The sequence below is a fragment of the Lissotriton helveticus genome, chromosome 10, assembly GCF_964261635.1.
Source record: "Lissotriton helveticus chromosome 10, aLisHel1.1, whole genome shotgun sequence".
NCBI lineage: Eukaryota > Metazoa > Chordata > Amphibia > Caudata > Salamandridae > Lissotriton > Lissotriton helveticus.
This window is the reverse complement of record NC_136071.1, coordinates 384,008,239-384,024,326: the sequence shown is the minus strand read 5'-3', so window position 1 is coordinate 384,024,326 and position 16,088 is coordinate 384,008,239. Positions and strand designations below refer to the sequence as shown.

Here is a 16,088-nt window from a genome sequence, read left to right as displayed (position 1 = left end):
TTTACACTGAGAGAGCCCGAGATTTGTGTTTACACTGTTTTTACACTGCAACATTTATTTTAAGATCAATCCATGCAAGGAAAAGTATGATGTTTTAACGCTATAAGAACTGTGATTGTATTTTGTCTATTTAATGACTTTGTAACTGGATATTATTATTTGTGCCTGCATTTTTGCTATTATGGTTGCCTCGTTTTAACCGAATAAAGCTTATTGAATCGAATCACATGTGGCTGTAACTCATTGGCTATAGGGTGGCTGGGATCATGGGTCGAGCTGATATGTGTTGTGCATGGAAGAATGGAGTAGACAAGCCTGTGGAACAAATTCTTTGTATTTTAAAAATTGTTGCTTGAACCGGGGTGTCAGCAGCATTGTCATATTGAGGGGTGTCCCCAGTGATTATGAGAAGAAATACAAACTTAGCGCTAAATCAAATCCCTTGTGGTCTTGTTCATTAGGACTACTCTAAATCAAGTTCTATCAAGGGCACGAGGTTAGCAAGTCTGGCATTTGTGAAAACAAATGTGGCATGACCAATCAAATGTCAATGAACACTTCCTAATATCTGACTTGATCCTAGCGGAGTGCTCAGCCGAAACATCACACCTGTCAGTAATCCCCGAATGTCAAAAGTTTGATGTAGAAGCATGCTAAGCTGGCATAACATTGCTTAGTGTGGTTTGCAGGATTAAGGCAGGGAGCATTTAACATATGGTGGCTTGGATACTTGCCATTCTGCCCTCAGGGGTCCGCTGGAGCTTTCAGCCCGACTTCATAGTGTACCAAGGCAAGTCACCGAATAGTTACATTCAGGGCGACAGCTGTGGTTCAGAGATGTAGTTTGCGTCACTGTCATGGCAAGTACACAGGCCCTTATACAAGTCCAGGCGAGGCATCCGCTGTGGAGGTTCCTTGAGTGGTGATCTGGATTTGTCCCTGTCTTTTTTCAAGCCCTCTACCATATGGTGCAGGACATCTCATTGTCTCCTCTGCTCGTCAGCTCCTCAGATTTCTTTTTGCTGGGAACCTGTGGCTTCTCAACATTGCTACGTCCTTACTTCCAGGCTTGTAGACGTATGATGGTTCAGTTTCATCCAGACGATTCTCCAAGTCTTCGAGATCCGTGCAGTGCTATAATGTTTCCCTCTAGTCTAATCGCCATGCTTGCGTCTTTCGGATTCGAGGGGAGAGCAAGGAACACCCTTTAATGACGTTCGTCTCCTGTGAGCAAGCTGATTAAAAGAGGATTGCAAGGTTGCTAGAATGAAGGATCCATTTCTTTTCTTCGCCACTTGAACAATGGCCCTGGCATACTGATGCCTCAAGAACCTGAACATTTCTGGTTGTGACTAGGTTCTGGAATGTGCATGGTGTTAAAATCAGACTCAATCTTTGATGGGTAGTATGGAGCTGTTGAATCGTCTGGTCAGGGTATTTATGTGGAAACCAGAGCACGAAGGCAGAGCGTGGACCCTGTCCCCTGTGTGCTGGCTAGTATTTGCCCTCTTGCATCTGATTCTATTTATATCATATCTCCTGTTCCCACTCTGTTTGCATTTTTGGTGGCTATGAGAAGAGTGAGTAAGGGATTGGGGTCCACTCCGTGTCATTTCAACATTTTTATGCCACCAGGAGTCGTCCCCTAAGTAAAATAGGGTGTGAGCATTCAGCCTCTCATAAATAGTTCTACCACATGGGCAGTGTCTGATTTGCACAATTTAGTGGAATATGAAAGAGTCACCTTTGTACAGAACATCATCAGTTTGTGGGAAAAGTAGGGATCACCACAAAGTACTTGTCAGGCGCTAGTGAACTTTTTTTGTATGTGAGTCTCACACGGTTTTGGCGTTTGGAAATCAGGCTCATCCCTATCTCAAAGGTGATGCTTCAATAGGCAATGCTTCTATGGTTATTTGAGATGAAGCAGTGATGGCATCGGCTTATTCAGTGACTGTCTCTGTTCTACTCCACCACTGTGCTTTCTGAAGCTCGGCCTTGTAAATATATGCGTCTTGAGGCCTTTTTCCCTCAAGCTCTACTTTTTGCCTCACCAGCCGCCGACCCAGATTACCCTCTACTCCGCGTTGGGACGTTAAAGCTCTGCAGACGGTCCTCATGTAGCATTGGAACAGGTCACTTCATCCGTTTGATATGAGTGCCACTTTTCTTGGTTTAAGGCCTCTGCAGTGTGGTGCACATGCTGGTCCCGTGCCTGTTCCCCACCCCTTCAGTGATGAAGGCACTCCCTCTGTGCTTCCAAGTGCCCCTGCGGATGCTCACGGCCTGCCTTTATCAAGTCCTCACCTGCTTTAAAGTGGCGTCCTACACCCCAGTCTTGTGCAGTGGGGCCTGCTGCATCACCAGCCACAAAGTCCCACCATGTGGCTGGTGGGACTTTGGCCTGATTTTGTCTCCGAGCTGTCAGAGGACATGGCCAACATGCTGTGGTAATTGCCCACCTATCCAAAAATGGAGAACCTTAAAGTGCAAATATGCAGGTTAGCAAAAGACTGGGAACCAAAGTCAAACTCTGAGACCCTTAAAGTGCAAGGCTACTAGTTAAGACACTGAGATGCAAAGTCAAACTCTGAGACCCTTAAAGTGCAAGGATACTAGTTAAGACACTGAGATGCAAAGTCAAACTCTGAGACCCTTAAAGTGCAAATATACAAGGTAGGATAGGACTGGGAACCAAAGACAAATTCTATGGCCCATGCAGTGCACGGATACTAGTTAGGACACTGCAGTGCACAGTCAAACTTTGAGACCCTTAAAGTGCAAGGATACTAGTTAGGACACTGCGATGCAAAGTCTAACTCTGAGACCCTTAAGGTGCAAATACACAAGGTAGGATAGGACTGGGAACCAAAGTCGAACTCTGAAGCCCCTAAACTCAGAGATCCAAGTTGGTTAGGACTAGAATCCATAGTCAATCTCTGACAAGCGTAACGTGTAAAAGGTACAAGATAGGTAACAACAAGGAAATTTGGCTAAAAGATGAGAACCTGAAGAATTGATGGCAGCACACTAACCAGAAATGGACTGGCTCATGGGCCAACCGGAGGCATTTTCTACTGGCTTATTCTTCTGAAAAGTTCGATAGAATTGAGAAAAAGCAATTTGCAAGTCAATGTTTTGAGGTGTGACTAATTCAGCCTAGACCCACAAAACTTTCAGATATAAGGCCGGAGTGTGACTTGACTTTACTATTGTTTCAGCAGCCCCAGCTTACATAAATTGCTTGTTATTTCCCCATAGGCCAGTCAGACCTCTGATTCTGACCAATGACTTCAGTCTTCTGAAATCTATTTGACGCTGAACTGAGGGTCATGGAAGGGTCAATGGGCTGATAAAGGGATGGAATGATAGGTTTAAGAAGGCTCTCCACACATCCGGTTTGTATTGGAAACTCTATATACAAGCAGCTCAAGTGGGGGCAGATCAGAGTGTCTAACATCGGTGCAGTAGGGCTAGAACAACCTTAGATGATGATGATTTATTAAGATACATTTACATAAATAAATCAAAACGGAACTCATGTACAGAGGGAGTAGTTTTCAAAAATCTTGCATTAATTCACCCTACTCTGGACACCCCTGGGGTAAACAGCTGGGTGGATTGGCTGGGCAAGGTGGCACTGAGATGGACTTTCGGTTCCCACTCGGGGGAAATGGCTCTTGAAAGGTAGAATTCAAAAGGATCTTCAGACTGGGAGTTACCGTAGGGTGCCGAGCGGGCCCGCACTGTCCGTGTTACTGGACTCCTTCCGCTTGTTCTTCCAAGAAGTGACCAGGGGGTCGGTCTGGGACACACTGTTGAAGCGAGTCTTGTAGCTCCTGAAATAGAAACAACAGCAGAGAAAGTGAGAACGAGAGAGCGAGAAAAAGAAAGAGTGAGAAGCACAAAAGGCAAGAGATAAGAGAAAGAGAAGCAAAAGAGAGTGGGAAGGAGAGGACAGGGAGAGAGACGAGTCAGATGCACGAGGGAGGCAGAGAGAGAAAGAAAGACAAAAGGCAGATGAGAATGAAGGATAAAACGAGAGAGAGTAATTATGTAATTATTGGTAATGCACGTAGTTACAGTATGGGCTCACAAGAACCAGGAAAGAAAACAACTGGTTGGAGAAGGAACAGCCTAGTAAGAACCAGTGCGAATCAACAGGCACGGAGGTACATATAGGGTGGCGCTGACAACTGACATATCTAAGCAGGGTTATTTTTACTTCAGTAAAAAGCAGAACCCCTCCCACTGCCCCCGAAGATGATGGAATGGGTTTATTTATTGTAGAACTCAGCATTCCACAATAGCACAGGAAAGATGCGAACCAAGCCAAATATAATTACATTAAACACAGGGAGAACAGCAAAGCCCACGAAAGTGGTTCACACAAAAGTATGTCTTCTTTCCCCAAAAATATTTGTTATTGTTTTTTGTTAAGAAATGAAAGGTATAGTCTTGAGCTCTGATTTAGTGCATTCCGTAGTCCTGGGAGCGAGCACACGATTTGTAGTAGTTTCTGGTTTGGAGGCTTTTACACATTTCCAGCATCACAGAGGATTGGTTCCTTATGTGGAGAGTTCCTCAAGGAAATAAGGTGCATGAATGGTGCAATGATTTTCAGCATTCCAATAAAAATAGCATTTTGCCACTGAAGCACTCCCCAATGACTAAGGGAAATCATGATTTTTCAAGACTTTTCTTGTTATTTAAACTCACCTCATGGTGGTGCCACAGGACTGTTGCCTTGCCTTGAGGGTGTCCAGACCACGTTAAGATAGCGGATAGATTTGTACGGTCTTAAAGAGGTCATTTTTTGAGCTCTACAACGCTTGCGTTTTGACTTATTCGTACATCATTATCAACCACCAACGGTAAGAGTTTGGATGTATGACATTACAACGCATGTTTTTACCACGCATGCCTTTACAACACAGTTTTTACAACGCATGCTGTTACAACGCATAGCGCTTAGGGGTGCTGGATAGTGAATAGTTTAATTTACTATTCCAACTCCAGTCCCCATGGATAGTAGGGAAGGTGTTGGATAGTAAATTAAATCTATTCCCTATCCTAGAGCGCCCCCCAGCGCTATGCGTTGTAATGACATGCATTGTAATAGTTGCGTCGTAAAGGCATTGCGTGGTAAAAGTTGCGTTGTAAAGGATGTTTCCCTAAGAGTTTGAATGTCCCTTTGTATGATGGCTGGTTGGGGTCTAAAGCTGTTGTCACGTCATTCACTACATGGGTCCTATAAATGTTCAGCAGAGGCGTTTGAAAAACATTGTAAACATAAGAGGCAGTTTATTCAACTCAATTAGTCGAGAGTAAAATATGTTCCTCATGCCTAGACTAGAGAACGCCACTGAGGCTGACTTCCCAATGTAAAAATATTTCACCAAGTGAGGAGTGGGAAGGGCGTCTTGGAGGGAGCGGGGCATCAGGCAGAGAACTACTTAAGAGGCCATTTCCCCCTCCCCCACCAAAAACATCAAGCTTGCTGAGGCTGGTATCAATGTTCTGGGGTGTTTTCAACACCCATAATGGACTTCAGCTGTTCCATGCTGCCACAGACCTGCTGTAAAACACAAAAGAGGCGAGATATCCGTCCTACAGGAATACTTTTGGAGCATGTTGTTTTAACGATTACTAGATGGATACTTGACATACCAGGGACTTTGGAGAGACTTCACTTTTGTCTCACTGACTGGATACTTATAGTACTTTGGAATACGACATAAGAACGTTTTCATATTGGATAACTGTTATTCACTTTAGACTGCAGTGAGATTTCGGCCCTGAGGAAGTCTGTGGCTTACACCACAAAGAGACGAAACACGTGTTGGCGGCTAGGACTTTTGTTTTTGGAAGAATCATAAAGAAATAAAGAAGATAAAGTAGATTTATGGTCAAGAATTGTATCTAATTATTGTGGAACATGCTCAGGATATATCCCCTCTTTTGTGTATATCAGTGTAGATCTGTCTACACATCTGGTAATTGTTGGGTGGCCATTACCTTATCCTTAGAGCAATCAGATACATCGAATGGATTACATCACAACTCTGCGCAATTGATACCCAACCATCCCCCTTTTTTTGAGCTGGAAAACACTCTGTTCCCTTAGTTTCCAGCTCATCTTGCCCTGCCACAGTGTGATAGTGTCTCCTTAACAGGTGACTGTGTGAAGGGAGTCTAATATTGTGTGACACACAGTGGCACCATGTAAGTTGGCTGGTCTGGCTGAGGCGGCTAAAGTGACTTTGATCTTTTTTGCAAGGAAGACATTTCATAAAATCATGCTGCCTGGATGAATTAATTTTGCGATTTTAGTCACAGAGGCATCATATATTAAAACCATACCTGAATGTAGGCTTTCCTAAAGTTTAATGGAAATACATCCCTTTGTCAAAAGTACTGCAAAAATGGGGGACCCCCTCTATAAGTTTTTGAAGGCTAGGGAGAAGAGGGGAAAGGGAAACTACACAGAACTAAATAAACTCCCTCGTAGCCTATCAATTCTTTATATCAGAACATTGTCATCCAAATTATATCCAACATTTATTTACAACAGTGACACATAACATTGGAATTTTCCATTATTTTTATTGTATCATAACTTCATTTCTTTTATCATTTCAATTTTCTTATCTCTTTTTATATATGTTTTTTCTTCATGAAAAACAAATTACCCAAAATACTTGTTTGACAATACCCACAGTCATTTTAGTATGATTTGTAGTGTTAAGCTGACCTGGGGATATTTTAGGATTGTGATGGGAGAAATGGGTCTGCTCATGATTCACCACTCTGATCTCGTCACTATGTATATTTTTACAGAGCAGAGAGGCAAAGGTCCGTTTCTGTAAGAAAAAAAACTACTGAGTGTCAATTCAGGTTGTTGGACAACTGAGGGCGGCAAAATATGCCAAATCTTTTCGATACGCCTTGATTAGTGCAGTATAGTAGGCCTCAGTTGTCCTTTCTATATGCTAAACTGATCTTGTCACCATATCAGCGGGCGAGCAAAACTTGTTTTATGTAGCACTCAAGAGAGAAGTATCGCAACAGAGAGACGGAAGGTGGCACTCAAGTAGGTACTCTCCAGTTCCAATGGAGCCGCGTCGAGGGGAGGGAGACTTACCCAGCCTACAGGAATCGTTGCAGATTGGTGCGATTGACCCCCTAAAACGCCATAAGGCTCATGCAGCATATGAACCACTATTACTGAGTCTTTCTCAGCAAACGCCTATTGGGCGAAAGACTACGAACAACTAAACAGTGTGAATTAGGTACATATACCCTATAGTTCACTTTTTTGTATCATACACTTTTATACATATGTGAGTAAGGTGGGGATTTGTGCTACCCCATCCTGAAGAAGGAGTTTTAGACTCCGAAACATGTTCATGTAGACGCACACACGAGGTTAATGTACATAATTATACACTAATAACCTCACACTGCACCATTTTACTAATACCAGCCCGGGGGCATATTAAAAGGTTTTTTCTTCACCCCACGAGCCAGGTATTTTTTAACCATCACTTATCACTTTTCAAACCTCACCACTCACGAACAATCATTACCCTACACACACCACACATAGCCTGAATTAGTGCTCCCACGTAGTCGTTGGTTGCAGCACGCCGCATTCCGTAGAGGGGTGCGAAGACCCCGATGCTGAAGCATGACACCAAGGGGCCTGTTGTTGTGAGAGGGGTATTTTAAAAAACACTAAGTGCTCCCCACCACAGTAGGGAGCACGTCCACCGTCCAAGTGGATTCTACTCTGTTGATGATACTTACCCGGGGAGACCGAATCCACTTTCTTTTCTCACCTTCCCTCCTTTGTTAAGAACATAAAGTTAGATATAACCTTACTCTCTAAAGTGGTAGCTTGATCGAGCAGTAAGGCAGTATCAGAGGACAGTGTAAAGCATTTGTTGTACACACTCAGTCAGCAAATGGTCTCACACACTCAAGAACTGAACTCTAGGCCAATTGTTTTGTATAGAAAAATATATAGGGCTAGATGTAGGTAATTCCCATTTACAGACTCGTAAATACCGAATTTTACCGATTCGGTATTTAAGAGTCTGTAAATGGAAAGGGGGCAGTTGTAGGTAATTCCGAATTCAGGAATACCGAATCTGTAAGATTCGGTATTTACCAATTCGGTAAATACCGAATCGGTATTGCCCATTGATTCCTATGGGCCTTGAAGCCCATAGGAATCAATGGGCAATACCGATTCGGTATTTACCGAATCGGTAAATGCCGAATCCTGCAAGGGTGCAGGGGGTGTCACTTTGATACCCTCTAGCACCCCAAGTACAGGCTTGTGTGACATGTGGCACACATACATGCCCTAAGGGCATGTCTGTGTGCCACATTGCACAGGTGTGCATGCACAGATGTGCATGCACACCTGAATTCGGTATTTTACCACACAATAGGATTGTGTGGTAAAATACCGACTCTTAAGGGCCTGTGGCACTGTAAACTGTGCCACCTACATTTGGAATTACAGAATCGGTATATTTACCGATTCGGTAATTTACCGAATCGGTCATTTTACCGAATCGGTAAATATACCGATTCTGTAATTTTCAGCCCCCTACATCTGAAAACCCTAATACCGGTCGGAAACGGCCGAAATCTGCCGTTTCCAACCGGTATTAGGGCTCCTACATCTGGCCCATAGTTGTTTATTTTAGAACCACAAGTAGGTATCATAAATACTTTCTCAGAATGAGATGTTGCAATTGAATACGTTCAAACAGCATTAGACTTTAGAATAATAGTTACAGTTATTGCAATATGCAACACAAGTTAAACACAAAATAACATTGAGCTCAATAGGGAGTTTTAAGTAAATGCAATAAAATCACTTTACAAAAGTTTTTCTTTCTCAGGTCTGGATCCTGGATTCAGCCCTGGTGCATTTCCTGTAAACAGTTCAAAGAAATCGTTTCTGTTACACAGGCGATCTTTAAGGAATATTTGTAAGTTTTGAAAATCGACACTTCAAAGAAATTCTGGCAAAAACCAGGCAATGTATTCCTATAGAGGAAAATGGAGTTAACAGTAAATCATGGTTATAATTACTTTTCAAGTTCAGTGCTGGGCTCAAAGATACAGAACTGGGACCTCTCCTGATAACAGGTAAGTAATTTTGTTTTCGCTGACCGGCTGATTTTTAGTGAATATTTTAAAGTTGCAAAACTCGCCATTTAGAAGAAATGCTTTGTGAAACCCAGACAACGTTACCCTATAGAGAAAATCAAGTTATCAGTCTTTGGGTAAGTTCTCCGCTGGCAGAGTTAAGGTTCTGGGGGTAGACTCAGGGGTCTCCCAGGGTCAGGTAAGTACAGTTGTTACACTCTCAGCGGCACAGGGGCAGCCGGGTGCAGAGCAAGTAGGCCCAATGTCATCCTATGGAGGATAGGTGGCCTTTGGTTGGTGGCTACTAGCAGGCAGACCACGCGGCTGTGGTAGCTGAGCTCCTGGTCACTTACTCAGGGCAAGTGGGGAAGTAGAGTAGGATAGATGCTGCACGCCCAGTGACACTCGGGCGGCTGGGTGCAGGGTGCGTTTGGACCTTCGGGCGCCCAATGTATTTCAATGGGAGAACTGAAAGTTGAACAAAGGCTGCAGGCTCAGGGACAATTCTTCAGGTGCGACCACCACTTCAAGAGGTAAGTTGGGATCTTGGAGGATAGGTAGACACCCAGGAGTTGGGCACAGGGGGCCGTGGGGCGCCGGCTGCGGGGGTGTATTTTGGCATCAGGAAACCTTACCCTCAGGTGGTCGTGGCCGGAGGGGTCTCTGGTTGTGAGGCTGCAGGTGTCGTCAGGAGCATTGAGGAGGGTCCTTGGGTGCTAGATTCCATGTCACAGTCACCGGGGGGATGTCCTTGTGGTCTTTGTCCACTCAGGCACAGGAACGGGCTCTGCAGGTGCAGAGTGTGCTGGATTCACGGTTCCTGGCTGGCACCAGGTGTTGTTGCTGTTTGAGCAGAACCACTGCTCGTGGGAGTCCAGTCTTTAGATGAGCAAGGCAGTCAGGTCCTCCGGGGTTTTCGAGGTTGCTGACCACTGGAGACGCCGATGTTTTAGCAGGAGCAGGTTCAAGGATCGACCAAGTCAGTTGGTGTCATCCTCTTGTTAGCATCTGCACAGCAGATCTTCTTTCTTCTTGTTCTTCTTCTTGTTTCAAAATCGGGATATGAGGAAGGAAGGTTCAGGGTGCCCCTAAATACTAAATTTAGGGGCGTTACAGGTAGGGCAAGGGCAGGGACCAATGGGTCCCTGTCCTGGAGTGAGTACACCCCCTATCCTGCCACCTTCCAGTGGGAGGGGGGCTGTAGCCTAGCTCTGATTGGGTAGGGCTCCCCATCCTCAAGATGGCGGTCGCCCAGAGTTGTACTTCACCTCACCTCTCCCACCTGAGGGGTGGGGTTGGCAGAGGCTGGCACACCCCTTTTCCTCACTTAGGATTTCCTGCCTGTCTTCCCACCAGAGTGGTGGTCAGAACCGGTGGGGGCCAGTTGGTGAGTACAGCAAGTGGCCTGGAGAAGCCCACAAAAGGCGGCATGCCTTTGAAGCCTCCGCTATCCATCCTGGGGGAGGAGGCTTGGCACCTGGTCCCAGGATGTGCATTGTTTCAGGCCCCAGAGAGCGGCAAGCTCTTGACCCAGGGGTCCAGAAACATGTCTGGTGTTGGCAGCCTCGGTAGCCACGCAGTCATGACACTGGGAGTTGGTTAGGTTTCAGAGGCATCTCTAAGATGCCATCTGTCGTACATTTGACATTAAATCCCACACTGGCATCAGTACGGGTTTAATGTGCTGAGAAGTTTGATACCAAACTTCTCAGGCTTCAGTGTAGCCATCATGGTGCTGTGGAGTTCGTAATGACAACCTCCCAGCACCATATACTTTTAATGGCATCACTGCACTTACTGTGCCCAGGAATGGCCCTGGGTACTGTAGGCACTGGACTGTTCCCATGGGGCACAGGGTCAAGACTGATTTGCATATGGCTGGGTTCAAACTGGAATGGCATGGTGAGCAAAAACCAATGGATTTAGGCCCAGATCTCTGTACTGGGGTGAATGTATGACATTGTTCTGCATTCTGTCCATCAACTGTTGTTTTTGCCTGGGTACTGTAGGTGCACAGGGCACATGCAACTGTGCTCACACCACTGGCTTAGTGCACCCAGCTAGAGGGGTGACTGAGGTATGCCAGGGCAGTGTGTTTGTGGGCATGGCACACAGGGATGTGTGCCATGTTGACTCTCTGTTTAGTTCTGCGCCAAGACACTCAGCCTGCAAAGGCAGTGTGTGTGTGTCAGGGTACAGGGCCTCTAAGGGTGGCACAATAAGTGCTGCAGCCCTTAGGGGCCTTCACTGGTGACAGTGCCCTGGGTACCTAGGGTACCATTTACCAGGGGCTGATGTGGCCAGAGATGCCAATTGGATTTAGGCTTCAATGCAGTTTTTAGGGAAGGAACACAGGCCTTGGGTACCAGATTGGCAGGAACCCAGGGCACACTCAGTCAAAGTACATAAGCAATTCAGCAGAAAGTGGGGGTATACTATGTATGAAAGATGGCTTTTTCTCACAGAGTTTCATGCCAAGGTAGATTGAATTGGCAAAGTCTAGGTGTGAGAGTACCAAGGCAATCACTACCTGTATCAATGCTGCATGGGTGAGCAGATGGCTGATCTTCCTGATTTTGCGCAGCTGATAAAAGCAGGTCGAGACCAGTGATCTTACTTGAGATTTTAGTGAAAGATCGTCATTTATGGTAACCCCATAGCTTTTGACAGAGGGGCACGGGGCGGGTGGGGATCCAAGCTCTGTCGGCCAGTAGTGAGGGCCCCAAAAGATCTGACTGTTGCCGGTCAGGACTAGTTCGGTCTTTCCTGGATTAAGTTTTAAGTGATTTAGGTCCATCCACTGCTGAATATAGAGCATGGTGGCCTGGAATTCCTGGATTGAGTTAGGGGAATTATCGATTAAAAAAATTAGCTGAAGGTCATCAGCATAATTAAATGTGATTACCCACCTGTCCTTCAAGGACTGGATCAGGGGCAGGAGGTATTGATTAAACAGGTGGGGGGATAGTGACGATCCCCGTGGGACCCCACACGTAGTCACGATTTTAGGGGCAATAAATGGGGCAAATCGTACTGCTTGGGTGCGGCTCTCGAGAAATGAGCCGATTCAGTCAAAAGCTGAGCATTGGATGCCGGCCCATAAGGATTTTATGGTTGCATGTAGCGTTCAAATTGTCTGATCCATCTCCCAGCGAATGCTTTCCTCTGGAAGCCTGAGAGGCTAAAAGGCAGTGGTCTGTGGAAGATTGCATTTGTGATGATGCTTTCATTTCTTTCCTCCATCATGGTGGTGGTTGCGCAGGACTGCTCCTCCTTATTATGCCTGCCTTTATTTATTTGTTCAATTTCCTTTTTATCTTTATCTCTCTTTTTCCCTTTTATTTGTGCCCTTTTGTTTGCTTCCTACTCTATTGCCTGACTTCAAAATGGTCACTAGGACCTTCCTTGGTGCCTATTGGCTCCTCTGTCGGACTTCAAGATGGCTGCCGAGGTCTTGGGAGACCGGGATTCACTGTTTCCTATATTGCCTGACTTCAAAATGGACGCTGGTGCTTCTGTCCTTGCTATTGGCTGGCACACTATAATACTGCACCGGCTGCCTCCTCAGACATTAACATGGCGGCAGGTGATAGACAAAATGAAACGAAGGTTAGCGGCCCAGTGTTTGCGGCACGCAAGGCGGAAGAAGAGCCCAATGCGACGGCCCCGGGGAAGGGACGAGACCTGGAACTGCAAGTGCGCAGTGCAGGACGCCGCAAAAGAGAGAGCCGCCTCCAGTGGGACCAGAAGAAGTAGAGAAGGAAACTGAGAGCAAGGAGAACCCAGGACAGGACCACGGAACTACGTCTTTGCCTCCTTGTGACGACGGGCTACAGAAAAGCGCTCCTGTTACCGCTGAGGCTTCCAAGCAGAAACCCGCCGGTACATCCTCTGTCATGTCCCAGGAAGGTCGGTGCTACAGGCAAGTCTTCCTCTTTAACTACATAATAAAGCACAGGTGGTGGAGGGGAGTGTAACACTGATGTAACCCTAACATCACCAGAGTGAAGGGTGCGGTGGCGGTTGCACTATTCTGTACAACGGCAAAGAGCAGCCCACTCAACCACTGTTATCTTCTTTTATTTTTTTTGTTTGGGCATTCCTGCGAACATCGCCGTTTCTGTAAGGCATCCGTTCAAATATTCTAACAACCAGGACCAGGGGTTCCACGGAAGACCAAGGAAACTGGGGTCTACTCAAGGGGACATTCTTCAAGGAGAACTGAAACCTCCCATATAAGACTGTATACCTCAGAACTATTTTTGACTGATTACTTGGAAGCCAGATGTATTGCTTCACTTTATCATTCCTTTTTTTTGTGTTGTAGTTGATAACCACATTAAAACACTCATGTATGTCTCGAAGTCTCCAGTCTGAAGCTCTTGTGTTCTACGACTTTCTTACATAATACGTCCCCATAATACATACACTAATTCAAGATGGCTGCTGAGTTTCCGCAAGATTTCAGCTTGAAATCTTCGCAGGAGGCTCAGAGCTCTCTGCTTACTTGGTGGGCAGCTGCGGTCACAGCACTGTGCACTGCTTGTTGGCTGGCAGTCGCAAGGGGGTTTCTTACTGCCTTCTTCACGTGGTGCGACTAGGGTGGGCTCCTGACGTCATATCCTTTATCTTCCTCTTTCCTGGCAGGCGTACCAGGGTGGGCTCCTGGCTCCATGATTCTTCCTGCGACGGAGGTGGGCTCCCGACATTGCGTTTTTTTGGGCAGGCGGACCAAGGTGGGTTCCTAGTTCCGTTTCTTTCTTCTCTCACGGGGGACACGGGCACACGCGCCTAGTGGCAATTTCCTGATCCCACCCTTATGTCGCCAGATGTTGTGTCCTGCATCTGCCCTGGATCCCTAGTAATACACCAGGACACAGGTAGGGATCATCGTCTCCTTTATTTGCTTTCTTTGTCTCCATGTTCCCAGGCACGTCCTGGTCCTTCCCTTATCTCCCCAATACTGCCCCGTTCCCCTTCTCTAACTGAAAGTGGTGTCCGGTGTCACCTTTGTGCATGGTCCTAGTGCCCTCGCCATCTCGCTCCGACAAAAGTCAAGCTTAGTTTGTGAAAAAAACACAAGTTCAGGGGGCTACTATGGCACTACCAAATGCTGGGACTGCTGAATACCAATGCCGTCTTGCCTTCAGGTGCACCATGCCTCTGCTTACTCTCACCTTCAGCCTCCTGTCTCACCATTCCAGGTTCTTTTACACTCCTCCATTTTCCCTATGTCACTGCTTTTCTATCTTTCTCTATCTTCTTTCCCTCTTTTAAACTGTTCTCTATCAAAATCTTGATCATAATGTGATGATGACAAATAAGTAAGGTCCTAAAACAAATGAGCATCAGTGCCCCAATACCCTGCAGCTCATGGCACACATTAAGCTTTGGACTGAGGTCACTCATGAACTCTGGATCCTGCATGTGCACCAAGTTTATGTGCTTAGGTATGTCCTCTAAAACCCAAAGGCACTTACCTTTCCCAGAAGACCCTGACTCAGTGGGTTAATGAATGACTCAGGGGGTTAATACATTTGCTTAAGTCTTATGTTCAACATATATTCAATCAACTGGTGATAGGTTAGCATCTCTGCAGGACAATAAAATCCTTTCATCCTATCAACTTTATTTAAATGAGAACTGTTCTGTTGTGTTGGGTATTATTATACTTCTTATTCAAGAGCCAAAAGCCAATCCAGCTAGTGGTGAGCACCAACTGGAACGTCAATTATATTTATATTGTAAACATCTTTAGTCAGACACTGGCCTTTATATTCGACCCACACTGCTAAGACAATGAAGCTTGTGGCAATGGTGCTGTGTGGTAGACACCCATTCAGACCTTAAGCCCTTTACAGAGATTGTCAACGGATGTGGTGATGAATGCATTTGCAGCAGAAGCTAATGACTCGGACCATCAGACTCAAACTAGCTGGTACTGATATGAGACAGAACCTTGAAACTCCAGTGCCAAACTAGCTGCATTGTGTGACCCAGCATCAAACTGCTCAGTAAGGGATCAAGTAGAAAAGCAGGCCAGGGACAGAAGCATCCCGGTTAAAGGCAACGACAAATACATTACGGAGAGTCAATGTGTTGCATCAAATGTAGAAACACTCCCTCCCTTTAGCCATGATCAGACTGATATCATGCAAATGTCTATTTATGCTCTGGTATGTATGTTTCCCGAATAGTGTAAATCCTATCCATTTGCCAGATATGAAACAATTACTGTATCATGATTCTGTATACTCCATTGGATAGAAAGTGACAAAAGTACCCACTTTGTGTCATCTGTAGTTCAAGGGTTGGGTAAGCACACAGAAATCAAACAACACTTCCATTACACAATTAGCCAGGGCCTTCTGAGAAAGGTGAGTGATTTCCTGGGAGAGGTGAGTGATTTCCTTGCTCTCTGAAAAACAAAATAGCTAAAATCTTTAGTGAAATGTGGAAGCGCCGAGTATTCAACCTTTGGCACTCTACTCAATTTGAGCTATTCCTAGCCATCATAATGAACTGAGACCTCATGAGATATTAATGGGTGACCCAATGATCATACCCTTCGACACCTCCACTGTCTCCACTATGCTTGATTTTCAATTGAATGATGACTTGACTCTGCGATTCTGCAAACAATGAGTACACTGTCTCAATATCTTCCACTCTCAGGTGCAAGCAGTACCGCCCACCAGCCCCATTGATTGCCATTACCTGCAGCTTGGTGACTGAGTCCATATTCAAATCCATCAGCACTGGGAGTGGGAGTGGCCCAAATTTAAGTGGCACTAGGAGGTGTTCCATAAGGAGGTATTGTTACCAATACTTCTGTTTTTCCCGAGTTAAGTGCTAAACAGTTCTTCTGCATCCAGTTGGCAATGCTACCCATACCAGTATTGAAATGTACGGTCACTTTT

General features: G+C 45.5%; 1 protein-coding gene across 1 annotated transcript in view; it reads right to left on the bottom strand.

The window, feature by feature from the left end:
• The window catches only part of NOS3 (nitric oxide synthase 3), a 999,469-nt gene that overhangs the window by 376,533 nt on the left and 606,848 nt on the right, over nt 1-16,088 (bottom strand). Inside the window, exon 15 of the mRNA XM_078662772.1 lies at nt 3,723-3,839. Within this exon, the coding sequence (XP_078518898.1) occupies nt 3,723-3,839 (117 nt within the window). The remainder of the gene's footprint in view (nt 1-3,722; nt 3,840-16,088) is intronic.